At 31.8% G+C, this 12,605-nt stretch overlaps 1 protein-coding gene across 1 annotated transcript; it reads left to right on the top strand.

Annotated features, from left to right (window-relative positions):
- Window positions 1-2,558: 2,558 nt before the first annotated feature.
- Window positions 2,559-5,172, top strand: LOC112005030 (G-type lectin S-receptor-like serine/threonine-protein kinase LECRK1). The gene has a single exon (XM_024037282.2). It carries the CDS (start codon window positions 2,663-2,665, stop codon window positions 4,985-4,987), a length of 2,325 nt encoding a protein of 774 aa, XP_023893050.1. The 5' UTR covers window positions 2,559-2,662; the 3' UTR covers window positions 4,988-5,172.
- The last annotated feature ends 7,433 nt before the right edge of the window (window positions 5,173-12,605 follow it).

Raw genomic sequence — 12,605 nt, 5'->3', positions numbered from 1 at the left:
TTAATTGAGCTCAGCAAACTTATTGAACATTTATTATAAGATTGAATTTTGTTATAGGAAAATATTTATAGCTCTGCAGGAAATGGTTTTGTTGGGCTAATCGAAGTCAACAAATTCTACCGCCTAAGGCGCTGCATATAAACCAATTGCAAGTACAATATTTACTATAACTTCTTTTACATACACAAATTTTGACCTCCTAATGCACTACAAGTTGTCTGTCATTGCGCAATTAGTGCGTCCCCTAATGCACGACCCAAGTCGGTGCTTTATTTTTTATACGTGAACTGATGCCTCTATTAATGCACTGGAAGTTTAGTCAAGTCTCCTTCTCCTTCACCCCCAAATGCACGGTCAGTTAGTCCTCCTCCTGTTCTCCACTAATATACATTACAAGACCAAGAAAGTCCTCCCCCAAAATACACGGCCAATTAATCATATGCCCCTAAAGGCCAATTTGTCAAGAAAACAATTGAGAGGACACCACACATCATAAAATAACCTATTATTGACAAATGACAAATGACAAATGACAAGTAGGGAGTCTACCCTAGCCAATCATGCTAGAGAAAAATAAAATTTTTCTCAAAGTTGTGGTTTCATATTTTTGTTTTTTGTGGTTTCATATTCAATAAACACTAAAAAGAATCTCAAAGCTGATGCAAGAGCTAAATTTGCTTATGAAATTTTTTGAAGGTGTAAGTCATATTAGTAAAAACTAAAAAACCTAATGACTTCAAAGTTTATGGTGAGCAACTCAGCAACCCCTCCACTTATAAATGTTTTCAATCACACAGTTGTAGGGCTTAGTGGTGATGTTGCTATGTCCAGAGATGCAAGTGCACTGGATATGAATTTACGTAAAACTAAGCTTGCAGGTATTAATTCAATAATTGTACTTAGGCTTATAAAATATGTAGATTTTAAATTAGGATAAAGTTTAGCTACAAAATTGATTGTAGCTTTAGGCTACAAACTCATTCAATATCTTTTTATTGGAGGTGAATTTTGACAAATCCACCACTGGATTGCATCTTCTTCTTATATTCTCCATGTTTGCAAAATTTCAAGAAATTTAAAGATCAATAGTTATATCATTAATAAATTTTTAAATTGCAAGTTTTTCTAATTTAAAATTATGCATGAAATATAAGATTATAGATTATATAGTAAATGATATCCGATTGACACAAAAATTGATATGTGCATTAAGAGCGTAAAGAACATGTAATTCAACGGTCAGATTTTCAAAATATGCAGTAATATTTATTTTATTAAGTGATTTTGTAGCCTAAGACTACAACCAATTTTGTAACTAAACTTTGTCCTTTAAATTATATGTTTATATACAGATTTAGATATATAATTAGGGTTTTTATGGTTTAATTATAGTAGACTCTTTGTCTTCTACATTAAATTAACTCATTTGGTATCAAAATTAAAAAACTTAGATTAGATAGGATACATGGTGCAAAATTAAACTTTAATTGAAATCTAATTTTTACACAGAATTAACTCACTTGGCAAAAAATTTAAAAACTTAGATTAGATGGGACACTTAGCACAAAATTAGACTCTAATTTGAATTCCAATTTGAAATCTAATTAGATTTTCTTTCAGCTTTGCTTATGTCACCCTGTGCATATGCACGAATACATTTAAAAACAATCACAATTACATATATATAATTTAGAATCTAATTAGATATAGACTCTTCTGTTTTTGCATTCAATAATTTACTTGCCACAAAAATTAAAAAATTAGATGGAACACATACTTAGAATCTAACTGAATTTAGATTCTTTAATTTTTGCAGTTAATAATTCACTTAAACACACATTTAAAAATTAGATGAGACACGTGGTGCAAAATTAGACTCCGGTCTAGCCCTTGGCCTTGAAGCAAAATTAGACACGTGGGACAAGCAAAAATGCTTTAGGCTTCAACAGGTCTAGCCCTTGGCCTTGAAGCAAAAAATGCACCCACAGATATATATATATATATAACTTATAAACTTGAATTATTTTTAGTTATACAAATAAAAGACTCATAAATATAAAATCATTCAAAAATTATATTTTACACATGACACAAAATTAAACTCTAATTGAAATCCAATTTTTACATTGAATTAACTCATATGGAACAAAAATTTAAAAACTTATATTAGATGGGACACATGACGTAAAATTAGATTCTAATTTAATTCTAATTTAAAATTTAATTGGATTTTTCTCTCAGTTTTACCTATTATTATTATATATAGATTAATAACACCAATCAGTTTTTGGTGTAGGCGGAGATTGAATCCCAGATCTCTTATACAACTATCAGAGACTTTACCAATTGAGTTAACTGGAACCCACTATATGCAAAGTTCTTTAAATAAACAAACACAAGTTGTGACTTTTCATCCTTGGGAAAGATATATACTCAAGAATGCTTCATTTTTTTTTTTTTAACCCTTTCCTTCCAAACACCTTCCAAAAAAAAATATATAATAATAATAATAATAATAATAATAATAATACTCAAGACAACATCATTACTCGGTAATAGCAAGTCTCTTCTTTTTTATTGACTATATACGGAGCTGTGTGAGTCACATTTCATTTGAAAACAGAGTGATAGAATAACAGGGAGAACTAGCTATTTTCTTGTAATGGCAAGTCTCTTGTTTTTTATTTTTCTCTCAGCAATTATCACTATTGAAGCTCAAAAAGGGGAGTCCATTGTAAACCTTGGCTCTTCTTTAACACCTACCTCCAAGTCTTCATGGCAGTCACAATCTGGTTTCTATGCCTTTGGCTTCTACCAACAAGCCAATGGCTATGCTGTTGGAGTTTTTTTTGCTGGGATTCCTGAAAAGACAGTAGTCTGGACAGCCATCCGAGACAAACCTCCAGCTCTCGCTAGTGTTACATTGAATTTCACTAGTGATGGTAGACTTATCATGCAATCGGCTCAAGGCGCAGAGACGGCCATTGCTGATCTCCCTGAACGTGCAGCATCAGCATCAATGCTTGATTCGGGAAACTTTGTTATCTATAATTCGGATAAGAAGATTATATGGCAAAGTTTTGAATCCCCAACGAATACCCTCTTACAAGGTCAGCGTCTCACAGCTGGAAATGAGTTGTATTCAAGTGTTTCAGAATCTGATCAATCGAAAGGAATATTTCGTCTGAAAATGCAGACGGATGGAAACCTTGTGCAGTACCCAGTGCAAACCTCAGATACGGCTGAATATGCTTATTGGGCTTCTGGAACAGATGGAAAAGGCAGTAATGTTTCACTATGTCTGGATGATGATGGTCATCTTTACTTGCTCAATTCCACCGGCACAATCTTAAAAAATCTGACTCAAGGCGGATATCCAACAAAAGATGTAGTGTATTTTATGCGAATTGATGCCGATGGGATCTTCAGGCTACACTCACACAATTTGGATAAGAATGGGAATTTCTCAGTCATATGGTCATCTTCCGTTAATAAGTGTGACCCTAAGGGCCTGTGTGGTCTCAATGGGTTTTGCACTATGAACGATCAGGATGCTACTTGCTTATGTCTTCCAGGTTTTGCAAGTGTTATCGAGGGAAATTGGAGCTCAGGTTGTGAAAGGAATTTCACTGCAGAAAGTTGCAAGAGCAAAGATGAAAGTATGAAATATATCATGCAAGCAGTACCTAATACTGTATGGGAAGATAATTCTTTTTCTTCCCTAACAATATTGACCAAAGACGATTGTGAAGCAGCATGTCTGAAGGATTGTAATTGTGAAGCCGCTACATACAAAGATGGAGTTTGTCGAAAGCAAAAGCTTCCATTGAGATTTGGAATAAGGGTTCTAAGTGATGAAAACATTGCATTCATCAAGGAAGCTATATCTACTTCCACCATAAATAAAATCGAGCCCGTGGGACGTGAAAAATATTCTCGAAAGGACATAATGATTCTGGGCATCCCACTTGGTGCTTTTGGACTCATTATGTCAGTGATTTCTGCAATTGCAATTTATAAAAATCAAGTCCGAGCATATAGAAGGCTCTCTAATAGTGGAAATGTTGATTTAAGCATGGATGTTTCTCTAAGATCATTTACTTATTCTGATCTTGAGAAAATGACTAACGGTTTCAAGGAAGAGCTGGGTAGAGGATCATTTGGGACTGTTTACAAGGGAACAATATGGAATGGTCAGAAGATTGTAGCCGTCAAAAGACTAGAGAAAGTGTTGACTGAGGGGGAGAGAGAGTTTCAAACTGAGATGAAAGTTATTGGAAGAACACACCACAAGAACCTTGTCCGTCTGCTCGGGTATTGTCATGATGGAGAGAATAGGCTTTTGGTATATGAGTACATGAGCAATGGCTCACTTGCAGATATACTCTTCAAACCTGAAAAAAAACTTTGTTGGGATGAAAGAATAGAAATTGCTCGCAACATAGCAAAGGGAATTCTTTATCTCCATGAAGAATGCGAATCACAAATCATTCATTGTGACATAAAGCCTCAAAACATACTCATGGATGAATATAGGTGCCCAAAAATCTCTGATTTTGGATTGGCAAAACTACTAAAGCCAGACCAAACCAATACCTTTACAGGTATCCGAGGAACAAAGGGGTATGTTGCACCAGAATGGCATCGAAACCAGCCAGTGACAGTCAAAGCAGATGTATACAGTTTTGGAATTGTTCTGTTGGAGCTTATATGTTGTAGAAAGAGTGTGGATTGGAGTTTTCCTGAAGAAGAAGCTATTCTTGAAGAATGGGCATACTCTTGCTTTGAGGCTCATGAGCTAGATAAACTAGTAAGTGATAAGGATGTTGACAAAAGGCAATTGGAGAGAATATTTAAAGTGGCACTTTGGTGCATTCTTGATGAGCCATCTCTTCGTCCTTCGATGAAAAAGGTTCTTCTAATGCTGGAAGGGACTGTAGATATCCCAATCCCTCCAAGTCCAACTTCTTTTCTTAGTACTGTATAAAATGTATTTGTAATTTTTTTTTTCTTAGGAAATGTTATAGAGGGGATTTGAGCTGGATATGTTCCTTCATTAAACAAGTGTTAGTACTCGGCTAGTCTTTTAAGGCCAATGGCAAAATGTGGTTGTACTTCAAAACCCAAATATGGGATGGTTTGCAAGAATAATTGGCATAACAATATTGTTAAGATTCTTTGTGCTACACGCCCACAGTATTATTGGACATCGGACTATCTCTACTTCAAATGCTATTAAATATATGTACATGTCAATGGCCCTTGGCTTGAGCGAGGAAATGACTCCGCATACTTCCATTGAGAGAGGAGAAAAAAAATGTTCCTAAAAAGATAAAAATCAAATGCTTTATTATTATTTTTTTCCTTAAGATACAAGTAGGGGAGGGCCAAAGGGGCATTTGAACCCAAATTTTGTTTATGGGAATCACAAAACTATAATTTGTTAGTTAAAAGTATTTGCAGTCTCTAGCTTTGTTATGGGCTACTCTGAATATAGGAAGCAATAGTGTTTTGTCTATATCAAATAGAACTACTTATTATCAAAAAAAAATTATTTACAGCTATAAAAGATTTATTATAAAAGTGAATATAATAATATTAATTTGACGACATTTTATTATTATCCTATAGACAATAATCTATCTCCATTTCTAAATAAGATAGGTAATGAGAGTTTACCTGGTTCATTCACTTGGCTTATATTCATCGAGTAAGAGCTTAAAAGGCTAGCTATATGTTTTTTATTCACTTTAATGATGATATATTATTATGGGTCATATTAACGAGTGCTTTAGGGCACTTTTAGTAATCTATTTTAGAAAATTTTAATACTACGAAAATGAAAAAAATGTCAAAATATTAATTACTTTTTTTTCATTTCTATAAAAATTTTTTAAATAAATTATTAACATGCTTAAAGGACTCGTTAGCATTTTCTTATTATTATATAACCTACTTTATAATGGGAGTTACATACACAAATCAATTAAAATTTTGAATTTTTAATTGATTTCTTAAATTCTACAAATTCCTCTGTCAAACAATTTCTTGGTTTATTCCAATCCAATGATTTTCTCCGACAAGATATGCCTTGATTTGGTCTTCAACAATATAAGAAAATTCTACAGTTTCCTACACGACCAAGGCGACAATGTTGAATCTGAATTATTGGTGGGTAGTCTTAAAAATCATGACAGCTGTGTTGCTAGAGTTGGCCAGCAAGGTGATTGGGACTGACTCTGAAATTATAAATCTACCGTGTTGCTGGAGTTGACCCGTGTGGTCCTATCAAACATTGATTATTCATTGGCAGACTGGTAGAGAGACTTTGAATATACGCATGCAAAGACTTTTTAGTCTACTAAGAAAGAAAGAGTCTTAAGTGAATAACTTTTGTCATTCTTCCGCAACTGATGTTGCGGAAGCCGAAGAAAGCGCACATCATATTCTCTTTTATGTAATAGAAATTACTATTAGTTTTTGGAAAATTAGTCTTAGAGTATCATAAATACGTATTTTTTTTTCTCTCACTTAAATAGTGGGCCATACCATAAATTTAATTAGTAGAACCCACCATTCATGTGAAAGGAAGGAGTACACATTTATGGTACTCCGGGAGTACACAATAATTTTCCTTAGTTTTTGGTCGAAACTTTGATTCTACAATGGGTCCCTTAAATCCACAAGATAATAAGTCTAGTAACCACTAGAGAAAATAATAGACAAAATTTGTATTTTATTAATAACTAGCCGTGAACCCGCATGTTAAGTGTGATAATTATTGTATGGTGGTTTTATTAATTTTTTTTTTTTTTACAACTTAAACTAATTTAATAAAATGTAATGTATTTCATAATCATATTTTTATTTATTATAGGAACACTCATAAATATATATATATATATATATAAATTTTGTCGTACCAAAAGAAAAACAAAATTCTTAGAAATTCAAAGGCAAGTTAACAAAAATATTCATTTTTTAATAAAAGTTATTGTAGGGACTCAATTTGGAAAAGCCTTCAAAAATAAGAAGGAAAAGTAGTCCAACAAGCCCAAAACAATAAATTTTTAGAGAGTGGGTGAAAGAACTAACTCTATTTGATAGGAAAAGCCCTTTTTTTCTTGTACAGCCAGAAGTTCTCTATAATGTCATCCCCTTTCACTTTATATACCACGTTCCTCCCCTTGCTTTCACCATACACGTGTAGGTTCTATCCTGGGAACTCCTTTCTATCCCATCTACCCACCCCTAGAATCTCCAACTAGCAACCGTAAGGCTGCTTGATCACTGTTCAGGCATCACCTCCACATTAATACGGCCAGAGAGTTAGCTAGGAAGCATTTAATGTGGAGGTAGCAGCGTCAGAAGATATTTGTTGCCTCCACTATCCCATATCTGTTTCTCAATTATAATATAACCTTGTGAACTATCTAGGGTAACAGGATAGTTGCATCTACCTCGGACTATCGTTTCGAGGTGAACCTTCTCCTCAGACACATTTTGAATTTTCATTTGCAATCCTCAGCTCTTCTTATATTATTCGTACCATGCCCTTCCTAAATCATCCTTGGACAGATTGCTATCCTCGGATTGGGCCACTAGGCCATAGGCCCAATTCCTACAAATTTACCAATATCTCCTCGTATAGCTGGCCCCACAATTATTTATAACATTTTGTGAATCATTAAAAAGAATATAAAATTTGGAAATTATTTTTTTAGTTTTAAACAAACTTTCTCAAACCTTATTTTTTCTGCCTACAATCCAAAACACCAAAAAATGTAACTAAGAAAATTAATAAAACTTAACAATGATTAATTAGACCAATTAGGAAAAAGATTTGTTGTAATTTCATCCACCAAAAACATATTATCAAATAAAAAATTATTAGCAAAATCTAATAATTAAATTTCTATATATGCATTGTTATAAAATAATAATAATAATTAAAATAAAACTGCAAAAGTTAAAATTTTTCACCCATCCGATTATTTTCATTTGGTCAACCTTTGCTTTTCTCTAAATAAATGGCATTATTATAGTGTACTTCCTTTTTTCTTTTTCTTTTTTTGAGAGAGTTTCAACCTATGGCGTCTGCTCCTGTGATAGATAACCAATCTTTGTGTATGCCCACTCTATACAACCTGACTTTACCAATTGAGCTAACTGGAACCCACTTATAGTATACTTCTAATACAACTATTAAGAGTACTTTGTCCACTACAAAGGATTAAAGAATAAAAATAAAATATAATAGTAAAGTCTTATAGTTTAACATCTAAATTGAGCACTATAAAAAAATCATGCTTTGTAATAGAAGAAACATCAATTTACAATAAATAACAAATTATCCAAATCATGCTATGTAATAGAATAATATTATATTTTAAATGCTATATTTAATTTCCTTATAATGTAATAGGATAACATTTAACAAAAAAAAAAAAAATCAATTTAAAAAAAAAAAACTAAATCGCATTAACCCAAAGTAGAGTTTTAAAGAATATAAAAAAAAAAAAAAAAATTATCAACCTAAAGCAAATATGCAAGAAAAAAAAATTCCACCAAAAATTGAAGAGAGAGAGAGAGAGAGAGAGAAACAACCTTTTTGTTGTGAGGGAAAACTGTGCATAAAATGGAAGAGATAGCGACAAATTTATAGTAAGAGGGTATGAAAGAATAATATTAATTTAGAGGGTAGTGGATATGAAAAAGTAAGGAAGGAGAAAGTTGGAGAAGTGGGAGAGATAAAAAGGTAAGGAGGGAGAAGAGGTGAAAGTGTAAATATTAAAAAATAAATGTTAAAAACAATATAGAAAAATTGGAAAAAGAGAAAGAGAAGATAATAACATGGACGCGTGATATGGCTCAACTGGATGTGGCAACAAATAATATCTACGTCTTTACTTTTAGAAATAATATATAATTAGTCCAGATCCCGCGCGTTGCCGATGATAATATTTTTAAGCATCTCATTAAATTTTTTTTTTCAATTTAGAATAATTTAAAAAATAGTAATATAATTTATAATTCATATTTTCATTTATTATAGAGACAATCACAATGTTAATATATATAATTTATGTGTACCAAAAATCAAATAATACAAATGTTCTCTAAAATTCAAAGAGTAAGTTAGATGAAAGTATTAATTTTTTTTTTTTTTTATATAAAGTTATTTATAATATTGTGATAAAGTATCAAAAGTATATAAATTTGGACGTTTTAAATTAACAAACTTTCTCAAACCCATTTTTTTTTTGGCCATAAAATCAAAAACACTGAGAAATGTATCTAAAAAAATTAATAAAACTCAAAAAAAAGTACATTCAAAATAGTAAAAAAAAGAAAGGGAAAATTAAAGATTGAACTCTTTTCCTTTAAAAAAAAAAAATCAAGAGTACAATTTCAAAGGGGAAAAAAGTAGATTTTTTTTTTTTTTTGGGGAAAAAGGAGAAGTATTGTGTTAATGTTGTCATAATCTAATCTATCATCTAATCTAACATGTGAAAAATAAATAGATAAATAAATAATTTTAACCACAAATTTGAATTTTTTTTCTTAAAAATGTCAAAGAATACACTAATAGAATAAGGAAGATAAAGAACAATATAAAATATTTGTAAATACTTAAAACAAATACTCATATAACAAAAACATAACAATTTGCTACTAATTAATTTGTTAAACAAAATATTTACAAACAATGAAAGGAAATTGCATAAAGACCATTGTCTTCAACTACACTAACTGTGAGTACTCAAAAATTGATGGCTCAAACCCACTAAGAGCAATGGTGCCTTGTCCTTCAAACCAAGCCCAAACAATAGAATTTTATAAAGAGAGTGGGAAAATAGTTTAAATGTAATTCTTAGCTAAGTTCAAGTCTAAGGCTGAAGAGCCCAGAGAAACAGAGAGGTGTAATTTAAGTAATGATTGAGAACAATTCTTTCCTCAGGAAGGTCCGAGGTTTAATTTCTTATATATGATTGATACAAGTTTCACACTAGGCAATGCACTGTTCACTTCCCGGTTAATCTATTTCTTAGAGAAAAATGTTCATCCCTTTAACTGGGATTTTTCCTTCCCTTTTATATCCTTCCTCCTTACATCCTAGCCCTCCATTTGTATGTCTCAGGGCTTTTCTTAGAAAACTTGTCCCATCAAAGTTCTACTGAAGGTGGTAGAAGGGGTTGCTAGCTATAAAGTTACTGTTCAGGTGTCATTTTCTCATTAATGCAACTAATAAGGTTGTTGCAAAGCATTCAATGCGAAGGGGGAAAGTATGTCTTTCCAGGAAACTTCCTCCCACCGTCTCTTCCCCCCGTGTGGACCTTCCTCTTCTCCTCAAGCTCCAAAGAAACATTATCCTGTCTCCCCTCACATCCTTGGGTAGGTGAAGTCCTCAAGGCGGATATCCCTCCACGGGAGGGATTGTACGAGATGTTTTCGTGTTTTAATCCTCTTCGGTCCTCGGATTTCCTACACTAACTGTTCTTCATCAGTTTATCTAGACCATCCTGTTGTTTTTCAAATAAACTAAAACCTGATAGCAACACAAAATATGACAAATAATAATATGATTTTTCCCCAAATCAGATCAACAACAAACACTATTCATTAAAAGTATTTATTTTAATAAATAAAATGATAACATAATACTTACATTAAGGAACACAAATGAATTAGTCTATAATATGAAAATGAGGGTTACAAACCTCTAGTAGGAGACCCTCCTATGGACAATTATTAGTTTCTACCATCAATGATTAAGCAAGACCTATGAATACCTTTGTATAGACAATTTTTTTTTTTTTTTTTTATATATATATATATATATTTTGTCGTACCAAAATAAAAACAAAACAATTTTTCTCAAAAATTTAAAAGGCAAGTTAACAAAAATATTCATTTTTTAATAAAAGTTATTGTAGGGACTCAATTTGGAAAAGCCTTTAAAAATAAGAAGGAAAAGTGGTCCAACAAGCCCAAAACAATAAATTTTTAGAGAGTAAGCGAAAGAACTAGCTCTATTCGATAGGAAAATTCCTTTTTTTTCTTGTATAGTCAGAAGTCCTCTATAATGTCATCCCCTTTCACGTTATATACCACGTTCCTCCCCTTACTTTCACCGTACACGTGTAGGTTCTATCATAGGAACTCCTTTCTGTCCCATCTACCCACACCTGGAATCTCCAAGTAGCAACCGTAAGGCTGCTTGATCACTGTTCAGGCATCACCTCCACATTAATGCGGCCAGAGAGTTAGCTGGGAAGCATTTAATATGGAGGTAACAGCGTCAGAAGATATTTGTTGCCTCCACTATCTCATATCCGTTTCTCAATTACAATACAACCTTGTGGACTATCTAGGGTAACAGGATAGTCGCATCTAGCTCAGACTATTGTTTTGAGGTGAACCTTCTCCTTGAACACATTTTGAATTTTCATTTGCAATCCTCAGCTCTTCTTATATTATTCGTACCATGCCCTTCCTAAATCATCCTTGGAAGGATTGCTATCCTCGGATTGGGCCACTGGACCGCAGGCCCAATTCCTACAAATTTACCAATACCTCCTTGTATAGCTAGCCCTACAGTTATTTATAACATTTTGTAAATCATTAAAAAGAATATAAAATTTGGAAAATATTCTTTTAGTTTTAAACAAACTTTCTCAAACCTTATTTTTTCTGCCTACAATCCAAAACACTGAAAAATGTAACTAAGAAAATTAATAAAACTTAACAATGATTAATTAGACCAATTAGGAAAAAAATTTGTTGTAATTTCATCCACCCAAAACTTATTATCAAATAAAAAATTATTAGCAAAATCTAAGAATTAAATTTCTATATATGCATTGTTATAAAATAATAATAATAATAATTAAAATAAAACTGCAAAAGCTAAAATTTGTCACCCATCCGATTATTTTCGTTTGGTAAACCTTTGCTTTTCTCTAAATAAATGGCATTATTATAGTGTACTTCTTTTTTTCTTTTTCTTTTTTTGAGAGAGTTTCAACCTATGGCGTCTGCTCCTGATGATAACTCTTTATCATCATCAGACTGACTTTACCAATTGAACTAACTGGAACCCACTTATAGTATACTTCTAATACAACTATTAAGAGTATTTTGCCCACTACAAAGGATTAAAGAATAAAAATAAAAATAAATAGTAAAGTCTTATAGTTTAACATCTAAATTGAGCACTATAAAAAATCATGCTTTGTAATAGAAGAAACATCAATTTACAATAAATAACAAATTATCCAAATCATGCTATGTAATAGAATAATATTATATTTTTAAATGCTATATTTATTTCCTTATAATGTAATAGGATAACATTTAACAATAAAAAAAAATCAATTTAAAAACAAAACTAAATCGCATTACCCAAAGTAGAGTTTTAAAGAATATAAAAAAAAAAAAATTATCACCTAAAGCAATATGCAAGAAAAAAATTCCACAAAAAATTTGAGAGAGAGAGAGAGAGAGAGAAAACCTTTTTGTTGTGAGGGAAACTGTGATATAAATGGAAGGATGAGCGACAAATTTATAGTAAGAGGGTATGAAAGAATAAATTAATTTAGAGG

This window comes from Quercus suber, unplaced genomic scaffold (assembly GCF_002906115.3).
Source record: "Quercus suber isolate HL8 unplaced genomic scaffold, Cork oak 2.0 scaffold_18, whole genome shotgun sequence".
NCBI classification, from domain to species: domain Eukaryota; kingdom Viridiplantae; phylum Streptophyta; class Magnoliopsida; order Fagales; family Fagaceae; genus Quercus; species Quercus suber.
The sequence above is the reverse complement of the archived record's forward strand: the minus strand, read 5'-3'. Positions and strand labels throughout refer to the sequence as shown.